Genomic DNA, 18,901 nt, shown 5'->3' with positions numbered 1-18,901 from the left:
ACTGTCTATATCATGCACAGAGAGCGCTTACACATCAAATCCGTGTTTGATATGGTTATGCAAATGGCGACTATAGATTTTTGTGTTTCATGCTTCAGTGTCCAATTTTGTCAGGAGATCACAGTTTGGCTTTGTATAATTTACGAAACAGAAACCACACACGTCTTTACTTCACCTATCCTGTTTTGCAACGTACTCATGTACTTCATTTGCTGGTTTAAAACATTTAATAATTATTTAATAAATATTACTCCGCTTGGAGCTGTTGTTGAAAGGCATGGCGAGCCTCAATATACAAATGTAGGTCACTGACCTATCACTTCGGTTCAATTTTGTAGACATATAAAAACCGCATTTTTATTGGTCGCCTGAACATAGCCGCATCCAAGCGGAATTTAAAAGCAGAAACTTCAGTTTTGACGTGTGATCTGCCAAGGGTTTCAGGGAATGTCCCATGGCTAGCGAAGTTGCTTCAGGGTCAGAGTAGAACGAATATACGTACAGGGCATACTATACCAAACCGGGTAAGAAATGGTTCCTAGTGTGCCAGTGGAGCACTGCTGCAGTGAATCACTCGGGTAAACAAGCGTGAATTTTGTAGGTTTCTATTATTTAATGCTTATAGATGTACAATATATGAGTGAATATATAATTGAAATAAAAAAACGTCGAGGTATGAGCAAAACATACTCTTTCGTATGTTGATATGAGTATAGAGATATTCTACCCTAGGAATCGGGTACAAGCCTCGGGTTCTATGATATTGTGTGACCCTCGGATAGAATATCCCTATCATGTATACATATCCCCATATGAAAGAGTCTTCAAATTACAATCTCATTTCACTGTCAAAGGTTTATAATGGAGCTAGTGGAGAAGACCGATGACCATGGAAACACCATCATATTCAAGCGTTGTATAGGTCGGACGTTTGGTAGAGATACCCGGGGTAATGTTAAAGACCAGCTGGACAAGATAGCTTCATTTCAGACCAGGCCTGATGATGTCCTCCTCTGTACATTTCCAAGGTCAGGTATGTATTGCATGAACAGAAATGGTCAATTTGCTCAAAATGAAAATGCAAATTCTTTCAGAAAATCAACGTTCCTGTTTTACCAATCATATTTATACATTTGGTAATACATTGTGATATTGTAAACACTACCATGAACATTTTTACCTCTGGTATGTTCTGTCAATTACCAAATTTATTTACAAAGCGGAACAAGGGGCACATATATAATTGTATGTATCCACAATGTCAAGAGGGAGTGAAAGGACAAAATACATGTTCTGTTAATTAACAGGGGAACGCACTGTAAATGCAAATTGTTTAAAATTTTACTAGCTTTGTCACTTGTTTTGTATTCAATGTCATTTAATGAATAACTTTATACAAATATCGTTCGTTTTGAAAGAATTAATACATAGAAAAATCAGAATTTCAAAATTGAAATCAGTTTACATTCTACCAAATTATTACTGTCAACGTGGTATTATAAGAATGAATTCATAATTAACATTTCAAAAATATCAAAATAAAAGAATACATGGGCAGAAATCGCGTATATATAGTTTTTAATATTTTTCGAAGTTGCAGGGGCAAAATTATTTGATGTTGCGTATCTATAATTTGTTTTGATAATTTTGGAAGTTGCAGTGGTACATGTAGGAAAAGGACCATTTCCTTTCTAGAGAGTAGTACAGGGAAATATCCACCTCGGAGGAGATTCGCGGCAAGCTTCGGACTAAATAACCATGAATCACCTCTTCAGGTAGATATTTCTCCGTCCTACCCTCAAAGTAGGGAAAGATCCTATTGATATTTGCATGCCCTTGTATCTTTCCTTAAACAGACTGTTCAATCCATCATTTCCAAACGTTCTTTAGCCATTCATGTTATTGTGCGATATTCTAGGGACACACTGGGTGTACAATATGGCCAGGATGATACAGACAGGCACACTCCAATACTCAGGAACACCAGAAATGATGGAATATCAAGATATCAGTATCATCGACAGGATGGGGTCTCCAAGAATGTTCCACACACATCTGTCCTATCCATTTATCCCCAAGGCGGCCATGGAAGGACAACTGAAGATCATCTACGTTCTGCGAAATCCAAAAGACGCGGCCTGTTCATACTTCACCTTCCAGTCTAAAATCAAGAATTCATATTATAGTGGGAATATGGAGGGGTATCTTGATGCCTTCCTATCGGAAGAGTGTATGTAATGTTGTAGAGTTTTCTGGTATAATCGAGCGGACATGAACCTGGACTGCTGCTGAATCCGTGGTATCACAAAGATAATACATAAAAACTGTTTTTATGCATAATGAACGTGTCTTGAAAACGTTTCTTGTCACATAGTCGTTTCGGTATCACAAAGATAATACATACATTTCAGTGTTTTGATGAAAGAAATCGAGCAAATAATTTTTGAGACGACCTGCAATTCGCCTGTAGTTTGAGAACGAAATCTGTATCTCTGAATACTGGATATATCTAATAGGGGCACTATAAGTATCCTTTCATCACATGCATCACAAAATACATTTTCGTTTATCAGCATACATTGCTTTACTAAATGAAATAAAAAAAAATAAGATATAGTTTAACTTTGAATCAAATCAACATATCATGATTTGTTTGCTATTGTACAGTTATATGATCTGAATTATATTTAATACAATAAAGTGTAACATAGAATGAAATGTGAAGTAGATAAATTCATAGTTTGATTTTGTTACAAATGAACAAATCATGATATTTTCTTATTGAACAGTTATAGGATCTGGCGGGTCATGGTTTACACACACAAAGGAGTGGAACTCAGCTATGGCCGCTAATCCAGATTTAAACATATCGTTTCTCAGATTCGAAGATCTTAAAAAGGTAAAAGGAAGACATTACAATCAGGAGTTTGATAGACATATGCACGACAAACTGCATTACAACATTGCTTTCACAAGCAGCGAATAAGGATGAATTAGCGAGAAAAAAATCACGATTAATAGTAACCATTAATATTTCTGACAAAGATCAACAAAATTAATTCCTCTTTGTGTATTCTCTTTGTAAAATGATAAAAAAACCCGACATGCTTAAGTATATTGTTTTCTTTATCAATATGAATTTGTCAAAGGAACTACATATCTAATATAGAGTTAAAGGATCTTTGTTTCGGTCCATATCATGTTGGTGTTAGCTACGCCCTCGGTCATTATTTAATTCTACCAAGGCGTTAACACTATATGGACCTAAGCAACTCAAAGGCCCATGCTTGATAAATAATCACTAATTGTCAACTTTAAAAATTGCTTTCCTAAAATACCACGAGATTTTTAAATGTAACATAAATCTATCATAGTTACAACACGTATACGTTGATAAATGATTTCAGTAAGCCAGCGAATGTGAAAAAATTAATTAACCATTAAAAATGCTTAGTCATTCATTGAGGTATAATCAAATTTAGCTAATTAAATAGGACTGTTTCGCTATGAAAGAAACATTTGTTATAAGCTCAATGTCAAATTTCATCACGACCGTTTCCTATTTATTGGTGTGATCAACAAATTCTACAAGAATGAGAAAGTGCCAAAAGTTCAATATTCAAAATTCAAAAAGTTTTCATATTTGGTACGTTGTTGTACAATTTGTTTTCGACATAGTAGAAGATAAATCAATATTCACTTAATCGTGTAATTAATAGTTGTTCTTGATATTTAGGATCTGTATAGAAATATCCTGCGGATTGCAGACTTTCTTAAAGTGGACCGTGACGAGAAATTTTTGAAAAAGGTCGAGGAAACTGCATCATTTGACAACTTAAAGAAAGAACATACTTCTATTGCTGGTGAAAGTGAGTTGTGGAAACATCTCGGAGACAACGGAAGAATGCCGATATACAAGAAAGGTGATTACTCCCTCTTGATATTCATATAATTATATCCTACGTTGTAATATTGATAAGCTTATATAATGGAAATGCTATGTAAAACATCAGTTGCTACCAACTTCATATATGAGGGAAAGAAGAGAAAGATCAGTATGCAAGAAATATAGGTAGTTACAATGTGTGTGTCTCACTCCAAAAACAATGAAAGCATTCGTATTGCACTCAGTAATAAGAGAAAATATACTTCAGTATTTTGCCACCTGAAATAATCTTTTATGTATTCAGAATTCGCGCTTGCATGCATGTCAATCATCCGCATCTATTCAAAATAGTTATAATAGTTAATTTGAGTTTGAACAAATGTTTTAAATGCAAACAGCAGTTCAGGAAGGCAATACATTTAGGAATAAGGTTGGTTTGACGGGACGTTCTGTGAACCGCCATGAAATTTGGTCTACATGATGTATTTGATGGATACGCATGAGCATGCATAGCAAACAAAATTAATTTGTAATAAGTATTATTCAATGAAATCTGGCGTATATATTTACTAATAATGTTACGACAGACCCAGACAATAATTATAAATTATGTGATCACACAAACCCCGCCATAAAACATCATTTTACATTAAATATTATTTACTCTTAACGACATAGCAATTGTTGGTATTGACGCTTTAAAAACTAACCACTACTCAAGTTGTAAAACACGGGTTTTATGTGTGTATACTTTGAAACACTTGTATAAACAAATTGCATCTCAGTTTTAATATCATAACATAGTTTGATTAATTGTCATTGTATTTTCCGCTCTTTGGAAGCATTACTTGATAAAAAAGTTCTTTTGGTTTGTTTGATGTAGGAATCGTTGGTGAATGGAAGAACATGCTGACAGTTGCACAGAATGAAAAGTTTGACAGAGTTTACAAGGAGAAGATGAGGGACATGACTGGCGAAATTAGTTTCGATTATAATTAAATGGGCCAATCACAGATATTCGTTAAGCTTCCGTCTGCCAAGAGAGTGACATCTGTAGCCGGATGAACTGGATATACCTTATCCCTTCATATATTATTTGTGATCGGTTGTGCGCTTTTTTCATTTCTTATACTTTTTTCTACTAGTGTATAAATGAATCCATTTTTTCTAAAAAAAGAAAAAAGCTGTTTCAAAGGACATTCCAGAAATTCATCAACAAAGCTGGTAGTAATTTTACCCATGAGCGTTTTTGTCTCACCTTCGACGATAGTCGAGAAACACGAAACGAAGGTGTTGCTTTAAAGTCCATATTTAAAGTTATATGTGCCGTATTTTTCATAGTCACGAATCTAGAAGAGCTTTAAATATGTTATTCAACTCCAAAAGTTACCAACATTTTGAGAATTACAATACTTTCAGTGTATAGGTTTTAACTTTACAAGTACAAGAAAGAGCTGAAATGGTAGTACTGCCAAAAATCATTATATTAACATCTTCAGTGTAGTGAAATGAGTACATACGGTCAGACCATGAAGCTTTATTGTTGTCCATTATTTCGTTGCACATTTTTACAGTATTATTAGTAATTGTAAAGTGATTTCTGAATGTATGTTTCAATCTAAACATGTATAAGGCATAAAAACAAAAATTTCATAGTGCATAACCTATGCATTCTAACTAACGTTTATAAGGCATTACATATGTGTGTCTGTCCATTGGAATGATTTTTCACAGCTTTATTCATTAAAACTTATGGTTTTAAATAGATAATTGAAGAAATAATAACATGTCCAAATTTTCGGCCAGTTACGGCACATATAACTTTAACAGAGTGAATTACAGTCGGTTAATTTGTTTATTACTCTTTGTATCAGTCACAAAACATGGAAAAAATTGAGAAAAATATTTGAACCAGTTTGGGTATTTTTTTGTTAAAACAAAGCGTTTTGAGTACATGTATTTGCGTTCACCATTGGTACCATGAATACCGTTACATGGTTTTTTTTGACAATTTATAACAAGAAAAGGAAATAAGAGCTTTTATCACTGTCAATGAATATTCAATTTCATTAAATTGTTTTGTGAATCATTTCTGTATGTTCTTCTTTTTTCATGAATTTATGAAGAATGTAGTTACTTAAGAGTAGTATCATTAATCAGCTAGTTCTACATTGGCCCTGTTATCAGGCCTCGGTCTGTTACATTGGCCCGAGGCAGTACAGACCTTGACCTAATAACAAAGCTAATATGGAATTAGCTGATAAATAACCCTATGGTACAGTCAAATAAGGAACAAAACTAGGTTAGGAACGTCACGATACTTAAAAAGGCAGATAAATATTATTTTTAAAAGATATTGTTAGCATTTTCTCTTATTGAATCGGTATTTGTCTGATTTCTAACATTACTTTGGTTTTACTATTCTAACCTGGTGTGTCCATGGTTACAAGATATAGTATTACACCAAATTGACCCACGATCTGTTAATTTGACATTTAAGTGCAATTAAAACGTCATGCACTGTAAACGTACTTATTTTAACGCAGTTAAATTTTAAAGCATATGCGACAAAAAAGAATTATGATTGATTAACGCAGATGTAAATAAACGCAACTCGGTGGTTCAATACCAGAACTACTCTTTACAAAACATTGCGATGTAGATAAATTGGCAGTTCAAACTTATAAAATTACTGCTAAAATAAGTACAGATATGCTATACATTATTGAGATTTGAAGCGTATTGACTATACAGCTTCATGTAATGAGCCCGGTGAGAACGACGAACACTAGTTCATGCTATACCATGCTTTATTCCAACTGTAACCAGCGTCTGGTGACGTAATACACAAGTACACACAACACAGTACAATGTAATATCCGGAGTAGGTTCCGGATTCTAACCATTATCTAGGTAACTGTTATGCCAGTATATTACATCTCATCCCCGACTTAATTAATTCAAAATTAACATTACATATCATTAAGAAAATTAACTGTTCATCAAATTGTCTAAAGTTCAACTGTCCAATTCAAACTCATAAATAAACTTCTCAATCAGCATTCAAACCATGCCACTCGTTCTGTTATAAAAATGTCTCTGTCCTGAAATCTAGAAAATAAAGATATACGACTCTGGCTACCACAATACTTGTACAGTTTCCATTATCTGGGTACGGACATAATTACGATATCTAAAATGAACAGTTCAAATCGCGTTAACTTGAGATTTGTTATTTTTAACAAAAAGTTCAAATGCATAAAGCAATCACGAAACACAAACTCAATTTACATAGTCTTTCAGGTACACAGGTTTATTTCGCACTCGTTGTGGTTTCGGCGATGGTGACACCTGTACCTTCGCTGGTGAAGACACTAGTTTGGACTTGGTTGGTGTGTCCACTTTATCTGTCGGAGTCTCTGGAGGTGTAGAAGATACAATGATGTCTCCACTTTGGACCTCCATAAAAAATTTTCACAGATACATTTCCCCCCACATCTAGATCACGACTTTTCGCGTGTTGATCATGATATTCCTTTTGTGTCTGTTGTTTCCTTTCAACATATTGACAGACATCATTGTTGGGACGTTTGATCAAGTCCAGTTTTGTTTTCATCTTAATGTTGTACAAATGTTCAGCTGGTGTTTTGCCTGTAGTGGTTTGTGGGGTTGTCCTATATGATAACAGAAAACGCTGTAACTTTGTGTAAAGTGAACCAACAGTTCCATTCATTTTTTTCATGCCCTCTTTGAACACGCGAACATAGCGTTCAGCTAATCCATTTGATGATGGGTGTTTCGTAGCTGTTTTGATGTGTTTGATGCCATTCACGTTCATAAATTCAGTGAATTCATCGCTAGTGAAACACGTACCATTATCAGATATGATAACATCTGGTAGTCCATTTTGTGAAAATGCTTGTCGTAGCTTCTCAATCGTTACAGAAGATGTAGATGTCGTTGTAGGGTAGACATCTAGCCACTTGCTGTGTGCATCCACAACAAATAAAAACATTTGACCTTTGAACGGACCAGCATAATCTATATTCAGTCGCGACCATGGAGATTCTGGCCATGGCCAAGGGTGTAGCGGTGCTGCGGCTGGCAGCGCGCTGATGAGTTGACAATCGTTACAAGATTTGACTTTTGTCTCGATATCGCTGTCTAACCCGGGCCACCAAAAGTAGCTTCTCGACGGGTTTTTCTTTCGTACCATCCCGGGGTGCCCTTCATGTAGATCCTGTAACAACTTTGCTCGACCCTCAGGAGGTATGATGTAACAATGTATCCTGCGATGTCCATTTAGCTATGTCCTCCGATTTGACAGGGGTTGACTCTAAGTAGTCCAGCACGAGTATGGTGTCTCCTGGTGTTGGAACATATGTAACAGTATCACTGAGTGGTAGACCGACTCAATCCGTCGGCATTTGCTTGTTTCTTGCCTTCGCGATATTGTAGGTCATAGTCTTACGCAAACAGAAATATCGCTCATCGTTGTATGCGCGGAGAAGCCATATGTGGAATGGCTTTGTCAGACCTCATTTAACCTAGTAGCGGCTTATGATCAGTGTAGATTGTAAAGTGACGACCTAGCAGATATTGATGAAATTTCTTAATTCCAAAAATCACTGACACTCCTTCCCTATCCAACTGGGAATAATTCCTCTCAGCGGGAACGAGTGTCCTAGAAGCATACGCTATCGGTCTTTCTTCACCATTAATCACATGAGACAGCACTGCCCCTAAACCATAAGGTGAGGCATCACATGATAGGACCAAGTCCTTCTCTGGATCATAATGTATTAGTAGCCGCAAGGAGTGTAGCATCTCCTTTGCTTGGTTCCACGCCTTGATTGGACGCCACGTCCATTTCCATTTCGCCTCCTTCACTAATAGTTCATGTAACGGTGCAAGCACGGTCGACAGGTTTGGTAGGTAACATGCGTAATAATTTAACATGCCTAGGAATGACTGGAGTTCATTGACGTTCGTAGGAGCTGGTGATTCGTTAATCGCTTTGACCTTGTCCTCAATCGGTTGACTGCAGTCGCGATTAATCCGATGACCACTTCTCGTGCCATAAAAATGCAATTATCCCTTTTGAGATGTACACCGGCCTTGTCAAGTTTCACTATAACTTGCTCTAAATTATGTACGTTGATTTCTCGGGTACGACCTGTTACCAGAATATCGTCGACTCTCACAACAACATTTGGAATATCCTGGAGAATATTTTCGATAGTACGCTGAAAAATTGTGGATGCTGATGAGATTCCATAGGGTAACCTATTGTATCTAAAAAGACCCTTGTATGTGTCGATCGTCGTGTACTTTTTAGAGTCCTCGTCCAGCTCCAACTGTTCATAGGCTTGACTGAGATCAAGCTTTGTAAACTGTTCTTCCCCCAAGTGTTGCGTAGAGATCCTCAGTTTTGGGAATGGGGTAGTTATCTAACTTCGCGACTTGGTTCACTGTGACCTTGTAGTCTCCACAAATTCTAATGTTATAACCCATTATTTTTCACTAGCGGAACAATGGGTGTTACCCAATCGCTGAATTCGACTGATTCAATAGTACACTTGTACCTTCATTTTCCAACCGTTCAAGTTCCGTCTCAATTTTATCTCTGAGCGCATACGTCACGGGGCGTGCTTTGAAGTAAATCGGAACCTTATTCTCGTTTACATTGATTTCCGCTTTCGTGCCTTCGACTTTACCTAAGCCTTGGTCAAACATTGTGGAATGTTTGTCGAGAATATCACTCAACGCCTTATCATTGACAGGTTTCTCAGATGCCAATCTCAAAATTTCCTTCCAATCAAGTTTGATGTGTTCCAACCAGTCGCGACCTAAGAAGCATGGACTGTTCGCACATGCTATGACTGCTGACAAGTTACCGCTGTAACCCTTGTAGCTTACCTTGAACTCACATTGACCAATGACGGGTATGGTTTCTCCTGTATATGTACGTAACTTCGCATTAGATGACCTCAATTTCAACGAAGCGTCCTGTTCCACCATTGAGTTGAACTGTTTTTGAATTAGCACCGTAATTGATGCACCTGTGTCAATTTCCATCACCACTGGTGAATTGTTCAATGAAATTGTGACTTTGTATGGATTGTTCTTTTTCTGGACACTGACGTGAAACATTGTATAAATTGTGTCACTATTTTCTGATTCCTGTGATTCATCAATATATTTCACATGTGTTGATCGACCACGACCTCTAATGTGACCTTGACTGCGACTATGACTTTGACTGCGACCTTCGGTATGACCTTGACTGCGACTTTCAGTATGACCTCGACCACGACCTTGACTACGACCACGAGCACGACTGTGACCTCGAGTGTTTTGACCAGATATGTAGTTATTGTCGCTTTCCTTTCTTCCTAGACATTCTCGGGCAAAAGGACATGCCTTGCCACAACGAAAACATCTGTTGTGATTAGGATGTAAAGTTTTATGTTGTACATGATTTACTGAACTCACCAGCCCCTCCTGAGCTTCCATAGAATGGGCCTGCTTGACGGATAACTCCATCGTACTAGCCATCGTCCTTAACTGATCGAGTGTTAAATCATGCCCTTTTTCCAGTAGTTTTGTGCGTAATTTTATTTGACCTACATTTCTCATTGACTGCATTTGTTCATCCGGTTTGTCAAATTTACATGGTTTCACTTTTTGCCTAAGTCGTGTTATGAACTGTTCGATTGTCTCATTTTCCTCCAGTTTCATAGTTCGGAAACAGTATCTTTCATACGGGACATTAGCCTTGGGCTCAAAATATTTATTCAAAGTTAATGTCACTTTCTGAAAAACATCATCGTTCTCTTCCTCTGTCAAAGTAAAAAAAAAATCTTGTTCTTCAATGCCTGCACAATGCAGTAACAACGCACGTTTTTGAGTATAATCCGTTACCCACTTTCCGACTCAAATCCCCGAAGCCATCTTTTCCACGATTGGCCTAGTTGGGATGGATCAACGTGCGGGTTGAATTTATCAACACTATTTAACTCTATTTGGGTCATTACTCACAGTTTTACGTGTAGACGTTCTACTACAGGTTCTTCTGATATCCTCTTTGCCAAAATGAAGCGTATTGACTATACAGCTTCATGTAATGAGCCCGGTGAGAACGACGAACACTAGTTCATGCTAGACTATTCCAATTGTACCCAGCGTCTGGTGACGTAATGCACAAGTACACACTACACAGTACAATGTAATATCCGGAGTAGGTTCTGGATTCTAACCATTATCAAAGTAACCGTTATGCCAGTATATTACAAGATTGCACACATGGTTCTATTATTATTGAGGTTTAAGACCCTGGTTAAACTAGCGCTTTTTCGTATGTCTACACGATGTAGATATCACTTCTTAGGTGTACTTGAACATAATTTAGTTGCTAAAATGTGTCTATGCATCCAACTTAACATTAATGGTTATAATTGACTCGTAGATTGTTGTGTTGTTTGTAAACTTTGGCAAAACATACAAACACTGTTCATTTCAGTTACGTACATATTTCTGGCACCAAATAGCCATGCCATTATGTTAACTAGTGTTGATATCATGTACCAAGAGCGCTTGTTTGACCAGATTCGACTTTACATAAGCATACACATCGAATCCTTTTTGATATTATTATGCAAATGGCGCATATAGAGAATAGCATGCAAATATAACAACATAACAATCTTCACGTTAACAATAATACCGAATGATAGCCCCAATACATAAACACTTTTTATTATTTTAGTTATGTTCAAGTACACCTACATGTAAGAATTTTAAATTTCCCGCGTTTCGTAGAATAGCGGGAAATATTTGTCCTGCAGTTACATAACGTACACGTGGCATTGTAGAGCACGTGCGGTTTTTTATTCGTCCAATGAGATTAGGTGGGCTAGTAGGGTATCGGGTAGCGAGGTTTGGTCATTCTAGAGTTCGGTTAGCTACAGGAACGACCTATTCAATTTAACCTTTTTAGGTGATATCGATATGTATATATACACATATAACATATACATGGCTGTGTTTTTGTCAAGGCCGGTTTGCGTTTTGTTTTTCGTATTTAGCATCTTTAGGCAATATCAATGATCAGTGGGTGATTGATGATCGGGTTTTTATTCAATGTAATAGAAATCCCAGCGAATTATAAACCTTAAGCATTGGGCTGGTACACCTCCTGTTACCCACAAGCGGTTTTCAGGTTGGGTGTCGGGCTTGGTTTTATACTATATAAGCTCGATCTGAGAGGGAAAGTGTGTTGGGCGAGCATACTATGTATTCCTGTACGTAATATATAACACATACATGAATTAAACGCTGACTCTGTCGTTCCAGATGCCGAGCAGCTAACTGCATACAATTAGTTTGTTGTTATTTAGTTATATAGTTAGGGAGTATATGGAGGACGTAATATATAGTCATACAAAATATCATTAGTTTAAACAGGGTCTAAAACCTTCATGACATCCCTCTGTCTTGAAATCAAAGTGAGAAACGGAGCATTGATTTTACGAAAAAGATGACATATACATACATGTACCAAAGCGATAGTCTTTTTCAGAAAGGGTGCACTTGCTTTGAATACGGGTATGCTTGCAAAACATAATGTGGTTTTAACAAGCATAATAAGCCATGCATTTTCAATTGATATTATACCTTATGATTTACTTCACAAACATGCATTCTTCAAACATTCAAGACAATGAATGTCAGCGTGAAAGTGAAAGTATAGGCTTGCTTCCAAAAAAAAATCTGTGCTTCCGACTTCAAGATAGCTTTAAACTAATTAATATACGATTTACCGTTTTACATCCGTATTCATTTCCATGTTTGTCCGTATGCAATGTATTTAAACCACACCTTTTCCTATTTTCAGAATGTTTAAAATGCTGTCTGGTTATATCCTGGCATCAACCATATAATGTATCAAGAATATATCAAAATAAAACACAAAGGGCACCCAGTAAAGAACTTCACATCTTATTTAATTTTACGAGTGACAAAAAGCACACTCATTTCAAACTTTTTTGATAAGTTGCTCTGCTATTATGATATGTATATCATATGTGCTCTCATGAAGTGTTACTATATATTACTCACTCAATATTCTACCAAATTCTCCGCATCACAACATTGGTAGATATCATGATGCACTCAGAACTTCTAAAGCTTTTCTACAAAAAGGAATACAAAATCCGCTTTACTGAGCGAGTGTGTCATATTTTTGCGTACAAGAATCGGGATAAGTATTTACAAATTTGTATAATTATTTTGTGGTTTATACCACATGACAGTCATGCTTTATATGGAGCTCTTCCGGGGTGTAATGCACATATGACATTGTGGTTTGCTACGTTACTTCATTCATACATTGGTGGATACATAGCAAGTGATGCTATATATACATGTACATAGATGCATAACTGACGGTATTCGTACAACCAGCGGGATCAACGAGGCAAGCAGATACCAGAATTTTAACTTTGATCGTAAACTATAGCAGGTGAGTAAATCATTGTTTTAATGTTTGGTAATTTTATAAAAGAGCTTGCAAAAGTCACACTATACAAACCGTCTTGCAATAGTATATTTAAGCTCAAACTCCGTCACATTTAACTTCGGAAATGTTCAATAGCCTAAACACTGGCTGTCGATTTGCAGAATGTAACACACTATGTGTTATCTCAATTTGAATATCTTCACTTGTATTTTCGTTCAAATACATAAATGTAAATTCATAATTTTGAATTTGTCGTAGTGGCCGAGTACACATTACCTTAAATATTGGCTCCATGTTGTGATCCACGTTTATATATCTCTTTCTTTGATTTTAATGAAATTACATTTTTACGTCATAAATTGTTTTCTTCATTTTCAGTGCATCAAGTATTTTCAGTTCAAACGGAGCAAAAACTGTCCTTGAGTAAATAACAATTTTCCTTTTGACAAAGAAACCATGGTAAGCATATCAGCTCTGGATTCACGAATAATAATTTTAGTAAAGCACAATGCATTACCGTAATAGCAATAAACCAATACCAAATCAAATTATATATTTCTACAGCAACTTATGAAGAACAAAAAAGGATAATAAAAAATGTCCCTTTGGAGTAAGCGTTTATTGACGATACCAATCGAACACATGGACGAGTCCTGTTAGGCTCCGATCTAACAAAAAATTGAGTTTATAGTAAAAGACGACAACATATTACATCTCAAAGACATGTCTTTCATTGAACTGTCACTGTATTTCCGCTTCCTGTTAATTTCGACCCAATACAAATTATTAAATCACAAATAAACATATAGGCTACTTTACTTTCAACCACCATATAGAAGTTTGATTGTATCTTGTTTTAATAATCTTTCAGACAGAAGGCAAGGTCTTTACGAAAGACGTAGAAGGTATGTAAGTATAGAACAAATAGGAATACAAATCATCTCAGTAAGCTAAACACATTAAAAGGGTACCTTTGGTTATGTACAGTTCGGGCGCCAGTAGGATACGACTCCCTGTTGTATAAGGGAAACGATCCCGGCTGTCCTTAGTTCTTTCCGGAGTTTTTTAGATATATATATTTCCTGTTGCATCACCTCTAAATTGTCAGTTGTGAGGCGGAAAGTGTGGTATGTGGCCACTTATAGGTGTCATCGGTGACTTTGTGCTAAAGAGAACTCATTGGAAATCATAAAATTTAAAAAAAAAATTGCGCCCATGCCTGATACAATCATTTGGTGTTTCAAATGCCGCAAATAATATAATATAATATAATGCATATATAAATATTATATTATTCATTATATATATTATTTATTGTATATATATTTTCATTTGCGGAATATGGATATGGCATTTTAATTGACGATGTAATGCTTCAGTATGACTACACCTGTTCAAGATAATTGTATGACATGAGAACCATTGAATTTATAAACAAGATGAATTGATTTAACATAATATATACCCCGGTATATTATGCCCGCTGCCCGGCTTATATCAGGGGTGGTAATTTGTACATAATCAGTGGACTGGGGAGCCTTCGAGCAAATGAGATTTCTTAACAAAATATGATTTGTGGATCTCAAAACCCATATTTTTTTCTATGCTAAATTTATTAAGTTAAACCGCCAATATTTTGCTTCCACATGTGATCGATACACCAAATATAAGTATGGTTTAAAGTTTAGCCTGGTAAAATTACTCGGTGTATGCATATAGTTTTACTTCCTTGCAATATGATTGAAGGAAGGTCTGTATGCATCATGGAAAACCTTACTAAAATATGTCTCACTGTTGACGCGTTGCGGCAGATTCGAATCATATCTCTTTTACCAAATTATATATAAGCTTATTAGTGTATATTTCTCTGTTCCATCCTTTTTGTTTGTCCGGAATTGACAAAACAAATCCAACACTTGAGTTTTGATTTACTTTGACAAGAAATTGCGGTCGGATCATATCTCACAAAGTCAAACGAGTCACGTATGATAAATTGCATGTTGGGCTTATCGTTTATTATGATAAAAAAGAACACAACAATTCAAATATATAATTTACCTGAATTATTAATTTGGCGAAAGTGTACACGGCTTTATGAATTGTTTGGGTTATCACACAAATGGTAACTATTTGAATTATCAATGAAGCCAATATCTCCATATAAACACAAAAACACACAAAAGTCTTTAGACCAGTAAATTTAATTAAACAAAATCAATTTTTCTTCAAAAATCTTTCAGTATTGTAAATTAAAATGTTCATATTACTTACTTAATGAAATGTTTTACACCTGACCCCGAAAACGAAGGAAAGGTCGAGTGCATAATTATTCCTATCAATACCAAAGTTTTTTGCTGCGCATCGCCACTCTCAAGGAAAAGGTCACAGAACCCTCTCTTTAATAAAGCCGTGCCGTAGTCTCCCTTGTTGTGTAGTTATCAGACGAACTAAAAAGCACAAAAACGTAGGTGATGAGACGAGTAGTAGATTGAAGCAACATTGTCTGATACCCTTCGGAAAATAACCACCATTATGAAAGAAAACAGTAGAATAACATTCATATAAAAAGGGGGATGGTGGGTGGGAAAAATGTTTGTTGTGAATAGAATTTTTAAATGGTTTTATGACCAACAGAGTACAGACAAAATTCACCGGCAACCCTCGTGGTCTTGCAATTATTTATAAAGGAACTGCTCAGAATGAAGCATAACAAAGGGGAGAGCACTTTGATCATACAAAATTTAAACCAACTTGTCACGTACGACACTTCTATTCCACGATTAGTCACGTACGCCAGAAAGTACAATTGGACCTCTAAAGGGAGAACAATTCAACTTCTTTTAACCATAACGCCGTCTATTTAAAAAAAGCAATAGACAGGATTATTTCAATAGTTATATCGATGTATTCGTATATCTTTTTTGGCAATAACTTTTCTTTATCAAAATATGAGTAGTAAACAGCATAATGCTTTCTTCGAAATTAACTAGTATGAACTATACTAAGCATACCTGTTTCATTACACATTTTTTATCTAACATGTAATAGTTTACTTTGTTTCTCCTTTTTGTTAATTTGTTAATCTTTTTCAGAACTTCGACGTGAAAATGAAGAAACTTAAGAAGAGGTTGTACTGCTTCATTTGTCGTACCCGCCGTAAAGTTGTATTGTACATGTGGTGTAAACATATCGTTCTGTGTGAACTGTGCGATAAAGACAAAAAGACATGCATCATTTGTGGAGAAATAATACGTGCTTCATTCCCTGTTAGGTTATAAAGCCAACCAATTACAGTGTATGGTATTTAATTAAGGCTTCACGTCCGTTCAATATGATACATGACTCGTAAAAACAAATGAGCAAATTGAACCAAGGTTTAATTTGTGGCTTTGACATTTAAAACTTAATTAAATTTGCAATTAAAACTCCATGTACTGCAAACGTACTTATTTTAACGTAGTTACATTTTAGCGCAATTGTGAAAATTTTAAATTATGATTTAATAACGCAGATATAAATAAGCGCAATTTGGTGGCTTGATATAGGAAACAAAGATATAGCGGTATAGATAAATAACCGCTTCAAATACTTTAAGAATGACTACGTTCACAGTATAAGCTATATATTTTTGAGATTGCAAGGATGGTATTATGATTTGTTCATGACATCCCATTGTCTTTAGATAAAATACGGACACGGGACATCGAATCTGTTTATAAGGCCACATCATTTATTTAACTATTAGTTATGATATTTTATTCATTCGTTTTTTTATCTATGGTGCCATCTCTGTTTGTGATTTTCCGTGTGCAATGGACTTAATTCACTCCATTTATGAACAATAAAATCTTCCCGATTTTCAAATTGATTAAAAGGCTGGTAAAATCCTGACATCTAGCATGCACGTGAAGTGTATCAAAGCAACATAAAACGTAAAGAGCGCATAGAGAAGAAATTGTACATTTTATGTAAGTCTACGGGTGAAAACATACCTACTGATTTCCACATTTTCCTTATATCGGATAATTCGTCTGATATTTGATATAAAATATATATCATGTATTCTCGTATTCACTGTATTTGCCTTTTCTGTATTTCTCAATGCAATACATTGGTTAAAGTATACGTAAAACGATAGACTACTTATAAGTTAAAACAGTTACTGGAATATTATGTAATAAAGTTCATGCCATTGTGGGACTGGTGTGTGCCGAAGAGACTGATAGCCACCCATGTTAATATAAGCTGAATATATGAACCCAGTACCTAGGGCTGTTAAGTAGCTGTATAGTGAGGAAATATTTCACTTACAGTTGGGACAGTAGTCCGTCGTCTATCAACCTCAACACCATTAAATAATAGTGACAGTAACACTTATTGGGTCAATCCAATTTAAAAAACAAAAAGGAAAAATACATACATTACTTATGTATTTAGGTTGTCAAACTTCCTTGTAAAGTGCGTGATTTCTTGCCTTCCGGATATAAGTATAAACTTCCCCAGACGGATGGTACATAAAATAATAAGCGGAATGCACGATTATGTCACGTGAGACATCATCAGGATCACCTCGCCCGTGAATCGGTGTCTTGCATCGGACAGTAAAACCGAACACACGTGATTATATTACCGTAAGTCAATTTATTATGCATCATATATGTTTGCCATTGTATACTGTATGCATCATTTTTGTTTGCCATTGTATACTGTTTGAGAGAGCATATGTATCTTATATAATATTTACAACAAGTTTATCACATGATTTTTCATTGTGAAAGATGCATAGTTTATGGGAAAAAAAAGTATGTATCACTTTTGTCGCATTTTTGTGGTTTAATTCCATATATAAGACAATCATGCTTTATATGAATCTCTTCCGGGCTGACCTTAAGTATCACTACAGTGGTGGGTTTGCTCAGTTACTCAGTGGAATTAACGAGCTAAGCAGTGACTAGTATTTTGACGTTTGATTACTGCAGGTGAGTAAAGCTTAAATATTGTAAAAGCCTCGAGAAAGACGAACGGTGCAGACTATCGTGCCATAGTATATTTGTGCACAAAACTATGTCACACTTCGAAGACGTTCTTTTGCCTAAAACATTGGTTCCCAGTTTGGAGAAATAAATTGATAATGTGTTATATCAAGGTGAATAAATCTTTTGGTAATTATTTCGATGATATGTGCCGTAGTGTCCGAGTCCATTTTACCTTAACTATTGGTTCCATATGCTATGATTCACGTTTATGAATCTCTTTCTGTGATTTGAATGGAATTGCATTTTTTTTACATCATAGATTGTTTTTCTTTCTTCATTTTCAGATCATTTAGTACTTTTTGTACAAACAGAACATAAACTGTCCTTGAGTAATAAACGTGCCAATTTTCCATTAGACAAAGAAACCATGGTAAGCATTTCAGCTTTAAATTCACATATAAACTTTATTAAGCACAATGCAATATCGCAATAGAAATCAAACTTAACGACATAATTGCA

At 35.6% G+C, this 18,901-nt stretch overlaps 1 protein-coding gene across 1 annotated transcript; it reads left to right on the top strand.

The window, feature by feature from the left end:
• The first annotated feature begins 860 nt into the window (after positions 1-860).
• Positions 861-4,885, top strand: LOC138331501 (sulfotransferase 1C3-like). Its single transcript, XM_069279217.1, has 5 exons — positions 861-1,033; positions 1,919-2,230; positions 2,790-2,899; positions 3,737-3,923; positions 4,770-4,885. The coding sequence occupies exons 1-5, from the start codon at positions 862-864 to the stop codon at positions 4,883-4,885; spliced, it is 897 nt and encodes a 298-aa protein (XP_069135318.1). The 5' UTR covers position 861.
• The last annotated feature ends 14,016 nt before the right edge of the window (positions 4,886-18,901 follow it).

This window comes from Argopecten irradians, chromosome 1 (assembly GCF_041381155.1).
Source record: "Argopecten irradians isolate NY chromosome 1, Ai_NY, whole genome shotgun sequence".
In the NCBI taxonomy this organism is placed as follows: domain Eukaryota; kingdom Metazoa; phylum Mollusca; class Bivalvia; order Pectinida; family Pectinidae; genus Argopecten; species Argopecten irradians.
This window is presented reverse-complemented; position numbering and strand designations above follow the sequence as displayed.

Bases quoted from the DNA above. Each gene is read 5' to 3' on its own strand.
- LOC138331501 (XM_069279217.1), top strand. From the start codon at position 862: ATGGAGCTAGTGGAGAAGACCGATGACCATGGAAACACCATCATATTC. The intron at 1,034-1,918 runs GTATGTATTGCA...GCGATATTCTAG, and splicing joins CTGTACATTTCCAAGGTCAG to GGACACACTGGGTGTACAAT. The intron at 2,231-2,789 runs GTATGTAATGTT...CTTATTGAACAG, and splicing joins TGCCTTCCTATCGGAAGAGT to TTATAGGATCTGGCGGGTCA.